The sequence below is a fragment of the Symphalangus syndactylus genome, chromosome 12 (assembly GCF_028878055.3).
Source record: "Symphalangus syndactylus isolate Jambi chromosome 12, NHGRI_mSymSyn1-v2.1_pri, whole genome shotgun sequence".
Lineage (NCBI taxonomy): Eukaryota > Metazoa > Chordata > Mammalia > Primates > Hylobatidae > Symphalangus > Symphalangus syndactylus.
The window spans coordinates 29,884,822-29,901,318 of record NC_072441.2 but is presented as its reverse complement, the minus strand read 5'-3'; the positions used below and the strand labels follow the sequence as shown (position 1 = coordinate 29,901,318).

At 41.1% G+C, this 16,497-nt stretch overlaps 2 protein-coding genes and 3 non-coding genes across 7 annotated transcripts in view; all 5 read right to left on the bottom strand.

The window, feature by feature from the left end:
- The window catches only part of MSH4 (mutS homolog 4), a 139,274-nt gene extending 132,975 nt beyond the window's left edge, over nucleotides 1-6,299 (bottom strand). The window contains exon 1 of the mRNA XM_063624058.1: nucleotides 4,037-6,299. Coding sequence (XP_063480128.1) covers nucleotides 4,037-4,280 — 244 coding nt within the window. The 5' untranslated portion in view covers nucleotides 4,281-6,299. The remainder of the gene's footprint in view (nucleotides 1-4,036) is intronic.
- An 87-nt stretch (nucleotides 6,300-6,386) lies between these two features.
- RABGGTB (Rab geranylgeranyltransferase subunit beta) lies at nucleotides 6,387-15,784 on the bottom strand. 3 transcript variants are annotated; one of them, XM_063624076.1, is made up of 9 exons: nucleotides 15,671-15,784; nucleotides 14,332-14,439; nucleotides 12,579-12,776; nucleotides 11,568-11,673; nucleotides 10,176-10,228; nucleotides 9,940-10,050; nucleotides 9,204-9,329; nucleotides 7,239-7,388; nucleotides 6,387-6,963 (listed from the first exon to the last, which is right to left on the bottom strand). In XM_063624076.1, the coding sequence occupies exons 1-9, from the start codon at nucleotides 15,671-15,673 to the stop codon at nucleotides 6,823-6,825; spliced, it is 996 nt and encodes a 331-aa protein (XP_063480146.1). In that variant the 5' UTR covers nucleotides 15,674-15,784; the 3' UTR covers nucleotides 6,387-6,822. The 3 variants fall into 3 exon arrangements, with proteins under 3 accessions (XP_063480146.1, XP_063480147.1, XP_063480148.1); XM_063624077.1 differs by having other exon boundaries at nucleotides 10,176-10,195; XM_063624078.1 differs by lacking the exon at nucleotides 15,671-15,784 and adding an exon at nucleotides 15,079-15,664.
- On the bottom strand, nucleotides 12,387-12,458 carry LOC134735009 (small nucleolar RNA SNORD45). Its single transcript, XR_010117873.1, has one exon. It is a non-coding gene; the product is annotated as a small nucleolar RNA SNORD45 (small nucleolar RNA).
- On the bottom strand, nucleotides 13,960-14,043 carry LOC134735007 (small nucleolar RNA SNORD45). The gene has a single exon (XR_010117871.1). It is a non-coding gene; the product is annotated as a small nucleolar RNA SNORD45 (small nucleolar RNA).
- LOC134735008 (small nucleolar RNA SNORD45) lies at nucleotides 14,794-14,872 on the bottom strand. The gene has a single exon (XR_010117872.1). It is a non-coding gene; the product is annotated as a small nucleolar RNA SNORD45 (small nucleolar RNA).
- Nucleotides 15,785-16,497: the final 713 nt, after the last annotated feature.

The window sequence follows — 16,497 nt, the reverse complement described above, 5'->3', positions numbered from 1 at the left end:
TTTTATATAAAGGACCAGATGGCAAATATTTTAGGCTTTTGTGGGCCATATAATCACTGTCACAATTACTCAGCTCTGACACTATCATAGAAAAGCAGACATAGATAATACATAAATAAATGAGAATGGCTATGTTTCAATTAAAAATAGCTTTATTTCCACATACTGAATTCTAAATTTCATATAATTTTAATATCACAAATATTCTTTTGATTCTTTAATCCTTCAAAAGTGCAAAAACCATTCTCAGCTCTATACCTGCATTGTTCAATAAAGCAGCATATGTCAGTATTTAACTAAATCAAAATTAAATACAATTTAATTTCTGTTCCTCAGTCACACTAGCAACATTTTCAAATGCTCAAAAGCCACATATGGCTACTAGTTACCACACTGGACAGCATAAGTATGAAACGTTTCTATTATCACAGAATATTCTATCCGACAATGTAGCTCTAGGTCACTATATCTATCTCTTGGGCATAAACCTTTAGATATCTTCCCAGCATTCTAAATGTCCAAAAGTGGACTCTATCTTTCTCTCAAAGTTAATTCTTTATTACCAGTATGGTCAATTGTACCAGCTTGTCCCTTGCCACTCACGTCATAAGCTTAGGAGACATTCTCAATTCCTCCTACATCAACCCTAACAGTCAGTGACTGAGTGCTAGAATTCTTTTTTTTTAACATCACTAAAATTTAAATCCCTCTCTACTCCTCCCAGCCCATTTTAAGCCTGTATCTTCTTTGGTCCTTGTGCAAGTCTCCTACTTCTTCTCCTTGCTTCCAGTATTACACCTCTCTAATCTATTCTTCGAATCATCACCAATAATCTTTCTGAAAAGCAAATCTGATCAGTATCTCTCTTTCTTACAATTCCCATGTGCCTCCTCATACTCACCATAGGGTAAAATACAACTTCATTATATAGGTTCCAGCAGGAATCGATGATATACTCAAACTGGGATAATTTGATAAAGAGAATATTTACAAAGGTGTGGACAGGGTGTAGGGGTGTTATCATAAAGTGTGTAGAACCAGCATAAAATGTGCTCCATTAGCATTCCTAGGCTTTAGGGAGCTAAGGAAGACAGTGGTTGCCAGAAACTGGAAATGGGGAAACTGGAGATGGAGAGGGCTGTTTCTTGTTCTCAGACTACTTTTAGACTATATACCCTTTCTTGAAACTCATTCACTTGTCTTAATTCTCTTCCTACTTCCTTGACCTCTATTTTGCCATATAATCTTCATATTCTCTGCTCTGGTCCCAACATACTGGTAACTTTCAAATCCATATTTCCCTCAAGTTTCTCTCTTCTTAGCCCTAGTTTCCTATATTCAATTATCTTAATATAAATATATGGATATCCCACAGGCTTTTCACACTCAGCGTGTCCATAACAGCTCATCATCTTCCCTCTAAAAGTTGCTTTGCCCACAAAATTCCCAGAATCAGAAAATACTATTACCATCTATCCAGTCACCAAAACCAGAGACCTGGTGTTGAACACGGGGGGTCTCTGGGCAAAATTTGTCTCCCAGATCTAATTCTCACAACCATATCTACATCCAAGTTTATCCACCTAGATCACTCTCCTGCTCTAGCCATGCAAAATTATTTGCAGTGTTACATGATTCTTCTGTGCCTTTGCACGTGTTTTTCTCAAGAATGCGCTCCAGCTTCTCTCCTCTTTCCCTTTGGCTGGCATTCTTCTGCCTACTTATTCTTCAAGACCAGTTCAAGGTGCACTTACTCTGTGAAGTGTCTTTTCCCACTTTTGTCCCCATACTTTAATTATAAATACCTCAAAAATTATAAATACCTCAAATACAGTTATCTCTTAAATGTGTATTTGTTGATTTTTAAGTCTGTCTTCTCTACTGAACCTTAAGTTCCTTGAGAGCGCAGATTATTATCCCCAGCTGCTAACATAATGTGGACCTTTGTTCACCTATTTGGGCCTTGGTTCTATCTGTAAAACAGGAACAAAAAAAAAAATCTACTCTGCAGAATTATTGTGAGGATCAAAGATACCACCTGCCTAGTAGCAAGCCAGAACAAAGTAGGTGCATATAAATTAGTGAATGTTATCATTACTGATAAAATAAGTGGGTGACAAAGCATCCGATGAAGAGAGGGATTAGACTGACAATGTGAACATTCATGTTGCTTTAGAGGAATTGCAAGTAGCTCAGTTTTGTTAGAAAGCAGGGTAAATATTAAATGATGGGGGATAAATCTGTAAAGATTAGAAACCGATCCCAATTGCTCTCCAGAGCACTCTCTAGGGAGTTTGATCTTTTACCTGCAGATACAGGTCTACTGATTTAAGTGGCAAGGGACATGATAAGATGGTTTTCCACATAACTCTGGTGGTACAGTAAGTAAGCTAGAAGGACGGAAGAACCCAAGAGTTTGAGGGCTAGGTGCAGTGGCTCACGCCTGTAATCCCAAAATTTTGGGAGGCTGAGGCAGGAGGATCGCTTGAGCCTTAAAGTTCGAGACCAGCCTGGGCAACGTAGGAAGACACTGTCTCTACAAAAAAAATTTAAAAAATAGCCATCTGTAGGGGCACATGCCTTGGTCCCAACTACTCGGGAGGCTGAGGTGGGAGGATCACTTCAGCCCAGGAATTTGAGGCTGCAATGAGTCATGATCATGCCACTGCACTCCAGCCTGGGCAACACAGCAAGACTCTGTCTCAAAAAAAAAAGAAAAACAAAGTGCAGAGAGGAATTTAATTAATCATATAGTGAGTCTGAGGTATCCATTAGTCCATCAAAAAAAACTTCAGAAGACAGTCTGAAATAAGACTGGAGTGTAGATGAGATCTGAGCTGTGGAGATATTCACATCTAGGTAGAAGTGGCCTAGGAAAAAAAGCTTTAATGACATGCCCATAATTTGGGAACAAAGATGAGCATAGCAATTCTCTGGGAGGTAGCAGAAAAACAGGGGCAAGTGCAATCAAGGAAGCCAAATTAAAAGAGTTTAAGAGAAGACCAGTCAAGAACACTAAACATAGGCCAGGCAGCGGTGGCTCATGCCTGTAATCCCAATGCTTGGGCAGACCAAGGCAGGAGGAGCACTTGAGACCAGGAGTTTGAGACCAGCCTGGGCAACATAGTGAGACTCTGTTTCTAAAAATAAAGAAATTAAGAACATTAAATACAGCAGAAAGGTCACATGAGATGAACTGAAAAATGACCACTGGATTTGGTATTTGTTACTTTACCATTGTGTTGCAATCGTGTGTGAAAAATGGCAATGCTTTGTCATGAATAGAGACTAACAAAATAATAAATGATTTGAAGGACATGCATCTTTTTTGTTTGTTTTGAGTCAGGGTCTCACCGTGCCACCCAGGCTGAAATGAAGTGGCGCAATCTCGGCTCACGGCAGCCTCGACCTCCCGGACTCACCATCCTCCCACCTCAGCCTCCTGAGTAGCTGGGACCACAGTCACGCGCCACCACACCCAGATAATTTTTGTATTTTTAGTAGAGATAGGGGATGGGGGTGGGAGGTTCACCAGGCTGGTGTGGAACTCCCGGCCTCAAGTGATCCGCCCACCTTGGCTTCCCAAAGTGCTGGGATTACAGGGGTCAGCCACCGCCCAGCCCACATCTTTTAATACTAAACATATTATTTTCCTGAATTAGATGAAATGTTCAATTTAATCTATTTTATCCCACCTTAGCAGGGTTTGGAGAATTAAATTCAGCAGCCAAAGATCTATCAGCAAACTCACGCACAAACTGTCATTTGTCAGACACTGTGAGGGACGTTATATGGGATACTTCAGCCTTCCTCAGAACTGAGCCATCCACGATCAAGGTCTTGCAATAGAACCAATTTGAAAAGTCAAGGCTTCTAATCACCCAGACTCACCAAATTCCCAGGGCACTCAGATCTCACGCCCCAACCAAACCACAACTGAACTTCACTGTGGTAACCACAACCCACGTGCCCTTGAGCCTCCATGAACTGCCGGCCTCCAGCCTCAAGGAGACTCCTCCACCCAACCACTCCTTGCCTTGAGCTGGCCGGGAGTTTGGCGCGGGGCAGCGAAGGCTGCTGCTGCTGCTGCTCCGGTCACCTGCGGCTCCTGACGTGCCGGGAGGGGTGGCTGCAGAGACCGCCTGAACTGAAGGGCGGCTCTGTGGAGTCTCCTGGAGTCCGAAATTGTAGCGGGGACCCTGAGGTGAGCGGGTTTCTCCCGACGACAGGGAAACCGCCGGGGCAGAAGGTGAGGTTGATGAGATCTCAGGCCTCAGCATCCTCCCAAGCCTTCCCTGACCCCAGAAGTATGAGGTTTCTGAGCGACCCCGCCAGTAGCCCAACTACATAAGCTGCGCCGCTGAAATGGGCAGGAGAACTGCGCGGCGACGCACCGCTGAAAAGGGCGGGAGAACTGCGCGCACGCACTAAGCCGCCGACGCACCGCTGAAATGGGCGGAAGAACTGCGCGCCGACGCACCGCTGAAAAGGGCGGGAGAACTGCGCGCACGCAGTAAGCCGCCGACGCACCGCTGAAATGGGCGGAAGAACTGCGCGCCGACGCACCGCTGAAAAGGGCGGGAGAACTGCGCGCACGCACTAAGCTGCACTGCGCAGGCGCACGCAGCCTCACCTTTCCAGATGGATTCACGTGCTTCGGGTCTATGACCCTGCTTCCAGCCATTCCCAAACCCATCACTTTCCACATGAACTTCACTGGAACCTCCTCAGCCTGCAGGCATCAGACTGACCAGAACTCTGCAAGGTCCATCAATTACCACCTGATTTGTTAGCCCCATTATTCTCACAGCACCCAATCTCCCTTATTGCAAATGTTACATGCATTTCCCACATGTCCAAGCACACTAGCTTATCTTTAAGTGTAGAAACCATCCAACACAGTACACCCAGTGCCTTTGACACAATGAGAATGTGTAATGCTCATACAGTATAACCCACCTAAGGTTGATCTTGTGACCAAATATAGTAAAGATCCAGTTATATTATCACAAGATAGTATGCACATGGCTGTGTGCATAGCAGAGTAGGGAACAGGGAAAGACTGACTGGGTAAAATCTCTCAGTTAACAATTCCCCATCTACCAATTTCTAGTACTGTGGTTTCTAACATATAAATCAGTTAATGGCACACTAGAAGTTCAAACTCCAGCTTTGCAATGGTGATCTTCAGAAAATTCCTTAAATAAGGCCAATAGTACCAACTTACCAGAGATCCCTGGATTAAACGTGATGAAATTATCTGGATACTGCCATATAGAAGCTATTAGAAGACATTAATTTACACCACTACTGAAATCCTGCCACTGTCGAGTATCTCAATAAACCAGTTATGCACAGCAGTTTACCCACATGCAGTGACAACAGTCCTTAAGAACATCTCTGTTCTTGGATTGATTATTGCACAGGGCATTCCAAACATACTTGAGAAAAATCTCAATTTCCATCAAAAAACCTTATTTTCAGATCGGGCACGATGGCTCCTGCCTGTAATCCCAGTACTTTGGGAGACTGAGGCCAGAGGATTACTTCACCTCAGGAGACCAGCCTGGGGAAGACGGTGCCTGTCCCCAAAATTAAAAAATCAGCTGGGCATAGTGGGCATGGTGGCCGGTACCTGTAGTCCCTGGTACCCAGGAGGCTGAGGTGGAAGGACTGCTTAAGCCCAAGAGTTTAAGGTTGCAGTGAGCTGTGATTGCACTACTACGCCCCAGCCTGGGGAAGAAAGGAAGAACCTGTCTCTAAAACATAAAATTGAAAAATAGAGAATACCTCACTTTCACCAAAACTGTAAACCCCTAGAGTGATTGTACTCATTTTAGGCCAGGCGTGGTGGCTAACGCCTGTAATTCCAGCACTTTGGGAGGCCGAGGTGGGCGGATCACGAGGTCAGGAGCTGGAGACCAGCCTGACCAGCATGGTGAAACCCCGTCTCTACTAAAGTAACAAAAAAATTAGCCGGGCATGGTGGTGTGCGGCTGTAGTCCCAGCTACTCGGGAGGCTGGGGCAGAATTGCTTGAACCCGGCAGGCGGAGGTTGCAGTAAGCTGAGATTGTGCTGCTGCACTCCAGCCTGGGCAACAGAGACTCCATCACAAAAAAATAAAACAGAGTGATTGTACCCATTTTAGCTTTTTAAGAAAAAGATAGGTGCAAAAAAATACTGTGGCGACCATCAACTTACCCGTTAGTGTTTCCTTATTTGAAGACAACCCCTTCTTTGGGTAATTCTGATACATAAAATGCTAAAAAAAAAAAAAAAAAAAAAAAAAAAGTACAGTCCGAATCACAACCCCATTTTAAGATGGTAGATTGCCATTTAACCTAAGTCTGTGACCAATTCAGAATAACCATATTCAAACCTATCATCATTTCCAAATTTCAACAGCCATTTATTTTGTGCATCATTTAATTCATGTATGGGTTCTATCCACTTCCATCAGTTAACATTCTTGTTGACAAACCATTTTACATCAACTTGCTATAGAACACATGAAAGATATACATGGGGGAAAAAAATCAAGTAGAAACCTAGAGTTCTTTTACGTTAGCTCAGTTATTGAACATAACAGACACAGAAATATACACAAAGAACTGTAGTCAGAATAACAGGACTTCAGAATAAAAAGCAGAAAATAAAATACTGGTCTTTATTTTACAATATGTATAATTATATAATTTATTAAAATTAATTTAACAATATACAAAATATTAACAGTAGTCGTTTTTAGATTCGATAAGCACTTCAAATACAGAAATGTTAAAATGGCAAAACTATACTATGCAACTTTCACTTCAGTGAATCTAGCTCACTAGCTCAGGCTGAACGTTCACTCTCTGAAGCACTTCTTCAGGCATGCAAAAGACAGGATTAACAGGTTTAATCTGTTCTTCTCCCAAAAGTGACAATCCAGCAATTCCAAATAAGGTATGAAAAGGATCCACCTATTTAAAAAAGAATTTATGAACAGATTACAAAATGAAAACTTCTTTAACTTCAAATTATGAATACCTGACCTTTACCATATACTAATTTTGTTAGCAACAAGTGACAAGAAATTTCTGTAAGATTGTTCTATATCCTTCATGCATTCTACAATAAATAGAAAAAAAAACTGCTTTCAAAGCAACACTCAGAATGCCACCCTGGAAATCCATGGAGCCATGAAGTAATGCAACACTGAAATAATTTATAGAAATATGTCAGAAATATTACTTGCCATATCTCCTGGCCTGTCTGCAAATCCCCCCGTTTCTTCATCTTGACATGCTAAGATGAAATTACGCAGTTTCTCTCTATCAATCCAGTGAAGTCTTCCAATTATCTTTAGGGAAGCCAGGACCCACCATGAATAGCATACATCTGGTAACTAGGAGGGAAAAAAGTTGCCACAATTTCATTCTCTTTTATTTCCCTAATTTTGAGAACAATTTAAAAGTAGGTTAAGTTTCACTCTTAGGTAATCTGACGTTCAAAGTGTCAAACCATGTGGAGGGACGAAATCCAGGGATATACTGACATGCAGGGTATTAAATACTTGCTTAGAATGAAAGATAATCAATTAATGGGTAAGTAGAGGCCAAACTCCAATTCATAGGTAACCATGCTAAATATCTCAGTACTCACTGATAACCATGCATCTACCTTGTTTCCATCTGCAATGAATGCCTAACTCAGCCCCTTAACCAAGAAGCTAGTAGTATCATCATGAAATCCATGGGTACAGTTCTGTTTTTCTACAAGCACTGTCCAGGTGGGTACACACCTGCTTAAAATCAACTAAACCCTTGCTCTTCAAAATATGGTGACAGAAGTCTATAGAGAAGAAAATCCCACTCAAGGCTGATCTCATTTTAATGAGATCCCTGAATAACTCATAGACTCATTAGAAGCTGCCCTAGATTGTGTGCAATCGCAGGCCCCGGTGCTCCCCACGGCCACCCATTTTTCCCTTGACAGTTCCTCAGGCTTTTTATTTCACTCTATCGTGGACAGCTACTGCGGGTGTTTCTCCACCCATTGTTATTCAGAAATACTAAGGTTTAAAAAGAAAAATACAGGCCGAGCACGGTGGCTCTCACCTGTAATCCCAGCACTTTGGGAGGTTGAGGCAGGTAGATCACCTGAGGTCAGGAGTTTGAGACCAGCCTGACCAACATGGTGATACCCCATCTGTACTAAAAATACAAAATTAGACGGCCGTGGTGGTGTATGCCTGTAATCCCAGCTACTGTACCACCATGTCCCATTCAGAGGGCAGGGGCACAGCAAGCTACAATCCTTGAGTCCAACCTAGACTATAGTGTAGGAATAGTTTTTACATTTATAAATCATTTAAAAATAGTCCTGGGTCAGGCGCGGTGGCTCACGCCTATAATCCCAGCACTTTGGGAGATTGATGCAGGCACATCACGAGGTCAGGAGTTTGAGACTAGCCTGGCCAATATGGTGAAATCCCGTCTTTAATAAAAATACAGAAATTAGCCGTGCGCCTGTCGTCCCAGCTACTTGGGAGGCTGAGGCAGGAGAACTGCTTGAACCTGGGAGGCGGAGGTTGCAGTGAATCAAGATGGTGTCACTGCACTCCAGCCTGGGCAACAGAGCAAGATTCCATCTCAAAAAAAAAAAAAAAAATAGTTCTGACATATGAAATACAAGTATATCCATCCATAATAATTGTAATTGGAACACAGCCATACCCATTCATTTCTTACCACTTATGGCTGCACTTGCTCTACAGGACAATTACATAGTTGCAAATGAGTATTCACTATTTGTCCCTTACAGACCTGCTAAAGAGAGACCTATCATGTGGAGGAAAATTTAATAATAATCCTCTCTCCAAACCAAATTATCTGGGTATTCCTTAAATAAGATTGCAAACAAAAATTCTGAGGTCTAATTTTAAAAAAATCCAATTTGCTAAAATCAACTGTCCTTAAACATGGAGATTTCTGTATAAGACTGTCTGGAAACGGACATCAGGATCAATGAGTATTTCAACTCATGGGGGTCTACTTTTGTCAAGGGGAGTCTTTTAGTAGGACGTATTACTGAAAATTTGCAACAGGAAAAGGTAATAAATAAGCTCATGGCCAATTTACAATATAGAAACAGGCAAGACAAACCAGCAGCATTCACTCAAGGTTCTAAAGCTAGCAGAATATGGCTTATCAAACAATACCTTCTCCGGCCTTCCATTGAGCCCGCCTGAGGGTAACTGTCGTTCACAAAGCCACCAGCCAAGTAAATCAGAATTTACTTGATGCAACTGACTTGTAATAGCCAGAAATCCTGTGCAACAATAGATCTAAAATTACAGACATAAAGTATATGTGTATAATAATTTCTTGACAGTAAAAGTGATAAAACTACTCAAATTATTAAAACACCACTTTATATCTAAAGTTTTTCTTCTTGATCTGACACTTAAAATTCCAAACATGTATTAATACCACATATCTGAAAAAATCCAAGCATACTATTACTAGTATGCAATTCTGCACTGAAATATTATTGTCAAAATTTCTTCATGGTTAGTATTTCACAGCCATCCATTCACATATTCAGTGTTCTCTGGCAAAAGAAAAGAGGCTCATCATTTATCTTAGGAAAGAAAAATGTGTTGTTTTTTTTTTTTTATCTGTATGGTTAGTGAGAAATTAATGGAAAACAAATGTGTTTTGGTGCTTATGAACCCACTTATGTTTGCTTAGGTCAGAGGAATCCACTGACAGAGAAAGGTATATAGTACATAAAGCAAAGTAATGATAGCAATTAAGCAATTCTTATGTAAGATGCCCTATTACAGTCAAATTAACTTTATGTGTATTTGACAAACACTGAAATAACCCATTTTCCTATTTTACTACACTTGCTTCCAAAATGACAACACATTTTCATCTGTGTTCATAAATTACCTGCCCAGCATGGGATTCAGAACCTGGTCTGCAACCAAATCCACCGTCAAAGTTCATACAGGATAAAACAAATTCGATTGCCTTTTCCACATTAATAGCATCAAGCTTCCCCTACAAACAGAAAAAAAAAAAAAATGCCTGTTAAATTCCAGAGTATTCAGCAGATCAGACTCAAAAAAAAAAATTCCACAGTATTCATGAACTTTAATCATTTCAATCAAATATTCAAAGCTTACCAACAAAGCTAAAGTTGCCACTGCACAAAAAGAGAATCTTGTGTCAATTTCTCCTATAATAAGAAGAGATCAAATCAAGGCAGGTGTTACCAAATCATACATGAGTCATCTAAAAACAAACACTGCACAACTACCACTTTAAATTGAGTTCAAGCTTAACTTTTACTTTAGGGTAGTCAGGAGGAAACCTAAATCTGAAGTGCCTTTACTTCCCAAGAAAATTCCTTTGTCAAAAATAACAGCAAATTGACCAGGCACAGTAGCTCTTGCCTATAATTCCAACACTTTGGGAGGCTGAGGTGGGAGAATCACTTGAGCCTAAGAGTTTGAGACTAGCCTAGGCAACATAGTGGGACCCCATCTCTACAAAAAACTTTTTAAAAAAATTAGGTGGGGCTGGGCGCTGTGGCTCAGGCCTGAAATCCCAGCACTTTTGGTGGCCGAGGCAGGAGGATCACATAAGGCCAGGGGACCCCAGCTCTACTAAAAATACAAACACCAGCCAGGTGTTGTGGTGCACGTCTCAGCTACTCTGGAAGCTGAGGCAGGAAAATTGCTTGAGCTTGGGAGGTGGAGGTTGCAGTGAGCCAAGATTGCACCACTGCACTCCAGCCTGAGCAACAGAGCTCTCCAGCCCCAGCAACTGTCCCCCAAAATAAATAAATAAACAAATAAATAGCTGCCTGTGATGGTATGAGCCTATATAGTCCCAGCTACTCAGGAGGCTGAGGCCTGAGGATCATGAGCGTGGGCTGTCAAGGTTGCAGTGGGCAGTGATTGCACCACTGCACTCCAGCCTGGACAGAGCCAAGACCCTGCCACAAAAGAGTAACAGCAAATTATCTTAAGCTGCTTAAAGAATGCCCAGAAAGAGAAGAAAACTAATAGAACCAAAAGTATTAGTCAATTTCTAATAATGCAAATAAACTTACCCTACTTTATAAAAATAGATTTTTCACATCCCATGAAGCAGCTGGTCTCTCTGGCCTGCACTGTGTTCATCCCTAAAGCAGAGATTATCTACGTTTATCAAATAAAATTCTATTCCCTCCCTCCACTCAAATATTCAGCAAGTTTGTAAAGTTTTTTTTTTTTTTTTAGTATTTTTCCCTTTCCAGCAAGTAGTTTTTAAAAAACTTTACAAAGCCACCAAATATTGGGGAAAAAAATTCCACCTACCTTATCTTTTAGACTGGCCCCCTCTGTTCCAGTGCTCCTGTATGCTGATATAACTACCACAGTGCATGCTGGAAGTTCCAGCAGACCATTAACTCCAGTTAGACCAGCTGCTTAGTGGGACCTGAAAAGATGAAAAACTTATAAACTGGTTACTAGCAAAACCAGTACGTTTTAATATTGGTATTGGGTAGAATGGACTAAATCTGACATTACCCCAAATATCTCCAGCAAAAGAACCATCTTCTTTCTGTAGACCTTTAACATATTCCACAACTTTATTTACGTCGATAACATTAATACTGTCATACAGCGTAAGAATCTGCAATAAAGACAAGTATTAGGTAAATGCCCCTTTCAGGTTTATTCTAATGATCTTATGCTCAACTCTTTTTGAGTTGTCAAGCACATCCTTTTGTCTCTGTGTATAACCTTTTCTCAAATATGCAGACTCTCCTGTTATTGAATAAAATCAGATATTATCAAGAAAACCCAAATCTTTAAAGTATAATTTTTCTACATATAAATTTTAACTTGGGGCCGGGCGCGGTGGTTGACGCTTGTAATCCTAGCACTTTGGGAGGCCGAGGCGGGCGGATCACGAGGTCAGGAGATCGAGACCACGGCGAAACCTCGTCTCTACTAAAAAAAAATACAAAAAATTAGCCGGGTGTGGTGGCGGGCGCCTGTAGTCCCAGCTACTCGGAGAGGCTGAGGCAGGAGAATGGCGTGAACCCGGGAGGCGGAGCTTGCAGTGAGCCGAGATTGCGCCACTGCACTCCAGCCTGGGCGACAGAGCGAGACTCCGTCTCAAGAAAAAAATAAATAAATAAAAAATAAATTTTAACTTGGCATTCCAAGATACTCAAGTATACTAACTGACATACACACAAAGTCCTGATCCTCCCATCTCAGCACCCAGTACCAGAAAGACTTTAAACCACCAGGTAGATGTTCACTAATATCAAAATCAAATAGCTCCATTTAGCTATTTTACAGTATTTACACATACTGAAGATAAAAATTTTACCCTCCAAGGTCTCAGTGTAATTTAAGAACTCACATCAACTTTGGATTCAGCTAATACATGCCATTACATCATTGACCTTGTAGGACAGCTTCACTTGTAACAAAACTTTTTGACCAAATCCTGATACAGTTCCAATTTCCAACTCTGAAGTAAGAGAACATACTATCAAGATCGTTGCAATTTTAATTAGTATTTACCTGGACAGCACTAAGAGTGTATAAAAGATGAGGATCATGTCCAATACTAGCACTTATTCCACCGCATTCATGTTGGCAAGACTTAATAAATGCCAGAATCTCTTCTCTATTCATACGATGAAGTTGTCCCATGAGATCCATTACTGTCAGACCCCAATAGATGCCACTCATTCTCAAATACTCAGACATACAGTATTCCTAAAATAATACACAATTTCTTAAATGTGTCATTTGAACTGGTAACAAGTTATAAAGAGATTAAACACAAAGGTAACTCATTAGCCATGCTGCTATTTTTACCTCTCCTGACCTTAATAGCACTAATCAGTAGTGAGTTTAAAATCTGTGGTGTTCAATGTTAGAAGCCATCTTCAGACACAACTATTATCAGAAAAAAACAATTATCTGAGAAGCACAGGATTAGTTCATCTATGGCTGACAATACAAACAGGGCTTTAGTTTCTCCCATGAGCCAGAGACAGAAAAACATCTACCTTTTTCATCAGTGAAGTTCAAGGAGAGTATTTCTTTCCAAGTACCTATACCATATTTATCAGACATCTATTTTAATGTGGACTCTGTACAAAACCTATTATCTATTAGTAAATTATATAACTACATGAAAAATCAAAATGCCCTAAACATGCCAAAGATGTTTAAGCCCAGATAAAAGTGGCTAATCAATGATACATGAAAATTAGTATTAGGATTCCAGAAACAAATTTTTCCCACACTCAACAATGCATTATATTTTAAGAAGTTTTGTGACTAGGTGGTGGCTCCTGCCTGTAATCCCAGCACTTTGGGAAGCTGGGGCAGGCAGATCATTTGAGGTCAGGAGTCTGAGACCACTCTGGCCAACATAGCAAAAATCCGTCTCTACCAAAAATACAAAAACTAGCTGGGCGTGGTGGAATGCGCCTGTAATCCCAGCTATTCAGGTGGCTCACTTAAACCCAGGAGGTGGAGGCTGCAGTGAGCCCAGATTGCACCGCTGTCCCCCAGTCTGGGCAACAAAGTGAGGTTATATTTCCCAAAAGGAAAAAAGGAAGTTTTTTAACAGGTGGTGCATCTTAGTTTGCTACTAACCCAAATTCAGGGCATAAAGATAGATAGCAGCTAAAGGCAGAAACGAGTCCAGCCCCATCCATATGGCCTTAACTCCATGACTGCTACTAGAGTATTTTCAAGGTTATGGGAACCTAACACTTAAGTAAAAAATTAATACATACCATATATCCCACAAATCGGTAGATTAAGACAACTGAGTTTGGATACTACAGGGAAAAACATTTACTCTTAACTAAGTTGTTTACTACTTTTTGCTAAGATTGTCCCAGAGTTTTCCTCGAAATTTAAAAATTTAAGGTAAAACTTTTTCAAGGTCTCAGAGTAATTCTAGAGCTAAAGTGTTATTACACATCAGCAATAGATTCAGATAATACATGCCAACACATCATTGACCTTGAAAGTATTACCCCTAACTACAAAAAGGGAAACCCGTTTTGTACCTCAAACCCTCATCTACTTTGTCTGGCAAGCCCTCTTAGTGTAGGTAAAAACTGCGATTCTAGTAAGCCCACAACCTCAGACGTCCAAAGTACACTTAACTGAAGTTCAAAGGCACAGCACATCCTCAGTTCTCTGCATGGAGTTGGATGCCATTTTAAGACATAAAATATACTGTCTCACTGCTTATGACTGTCACACTTCTTTAAAATAAACTTTCCAACATAAAAAAAATTATACATACATAATCATCTTTCTTTGAGCCATAGGATGCAATATAATCTGCATGTTTCTCCAATAACAGAGTGTCTGGTGCATCTGACTTGATAATAACATCCTTCTGTGGAGTGCCCTTTCAAAATAAAAAAGCGGTAATCTCATCAATGTTTACCTTTACAATGTTCTTCTGCCCCACAGCATAGATTCAACATACATCTCAATTTTCACTTGATTTCATCTTGTAATAGGAAAACGTTCCACTAAAAAATTGTAACTAACTAGGGAGGCTGAGGTAGAAGATCGCTTGAGCCAGGGAAATTAAGGCTGCAGTGAACTGAGGTTGTGTCACTGCACTCCATCCTGGGCGACGGGAGACCGACTCAAAAACAAAACCAAAAAAAAAAAAAAACAACAACAACAAATTGTATCCAACAAAAAAGAACTTAAATCATTCAGGCTCCGTCTTAGTCACGATTCAGGTAATTTTCAGGTCTCAGAGTAATTCTAGAGCTAAAGTAGTAATAATCAACTTTAAATTCAGAATACATGCCAACTCATCATTGACCCAAAAAATTACCACCAGCATTTCTTGTTGTTCACTTTTCATTCAAAAAGATAAGTAAAAAATAAACACCATACAATATCAAAGCTTATCATTTCAGGACAACTTACGGTTTACATGTGGCAGAAAGCATATTTTTTAAAAATAAAAAAATCTAACCCTTAACTTGCAAGCGAATTCTTGCTTAATTAAATGCAGGTTTCAAAGCACCTTCTAAATACCCCAAAAGTTGTTCAAATGTATTAAATAAGCAGTTCCTTTAGCTCCATCTTCTCCACCTTTAATCCGAGTCTCTGTATTTGCAGAAGTCCCCATGTGATGCGGCTCTAGTTCTTTTCGTATCTATATCTTCCTCATTGAGAGTACACTGCAGTCACTCTAACAGGTCATGAAGATTACCGGAAGTGATTAAGTACCGAATTTTCCTCTGATCCCATTAAAAATCTTAGAGCGAGACCACATCGCTAACGATTTTAAAGAAATCCTTGACACCCCCCCCTCCAAAAAAAAAAAAAAGCCACCAATCAGCCACAGCTTTTTAGAGGGGTTAAGAAATCGGGCTGCTCAACTCTAACAGGCCCTCCCTACAGAAGAAGGCCTGGATAAAATTAGAAGTGGCATTGCCCGCGAGGTCTGCAGAAAACGCTGAGTAATATTTCACACTCAAAAAACCTTCCAAGGCCTGTGTCTTAACCATTCTCCAGCACCAGGAAACCAATCCTAAGGTGACCAGTGTGCTTAACCCTACCCTACCATGTCTGCTACCAACCCATCCGGACAGCAGCGTTAAACTCACACTTACCATGTCTAACAGGGAAAAGAAAGAGCAGAGTCAGCTGCTGGGTAGACTTAGGAGCCGGGCGCCTGCGCAGATGCGCCTCTCAGGCCCCCATCGCGCTCCGATATAGCTGACCACACTTTCGCCTGCAAGGCAGAGCAGTTCCACGGCTCCCTTAGGACCCCATTGATCGCTCATAGGTGTCCTCACTGCCTGAGTCCAAAGTCCTGGGACCATAATCTTGTGCCATAGTCACTCCAATTTGTCTAGAAACAGTTTTAAATAATATTTAAATATCTGAGTTGCTTTTAAGAAATCATTTGTTCTAGCTGGACGCGGTGGCTCACGCCTGTAATACCAGCACTTTGGGAAGCCGGACAGCAGGATTGCTTGAGCCTAGGAGTGTAACCACCCAATATTGGGGTTCACTTTGCCTGCTGCTGACCGAGAGCCCATTTATCAAGACAGCGGACTTGCAATGGAGAAAGAGTAATTCATGCAAAGCCGGCTGTGCGGGAGACCAGAGTTTTATTCTTACTCGAATAGTCTCCCCAAGCAGTATTCAGAGTTTTTAAAGATAATTTGGCGATTAGGGGCTTGGGAAGTAGGGAGTGCTGATGGGTCAGGTTGGAGATAGACTCATAGTGGATACACGTTGAGTTCTTCTTGCTGTTTTCTGTTCCTGGGTAGGATGGCAGAACTGGTTGAGCCAAATTACCAATCTGCGTGGTTTCAGCTGATCCATGGAGAGCAGGGTCTGCAAAATATCTCAAGAACTTATCTTAGATTTTACAATAGTGATGTTATCCCCAGGAGCAATTTGGGGAGGTTCAGACACTTGGAGCCAGGGG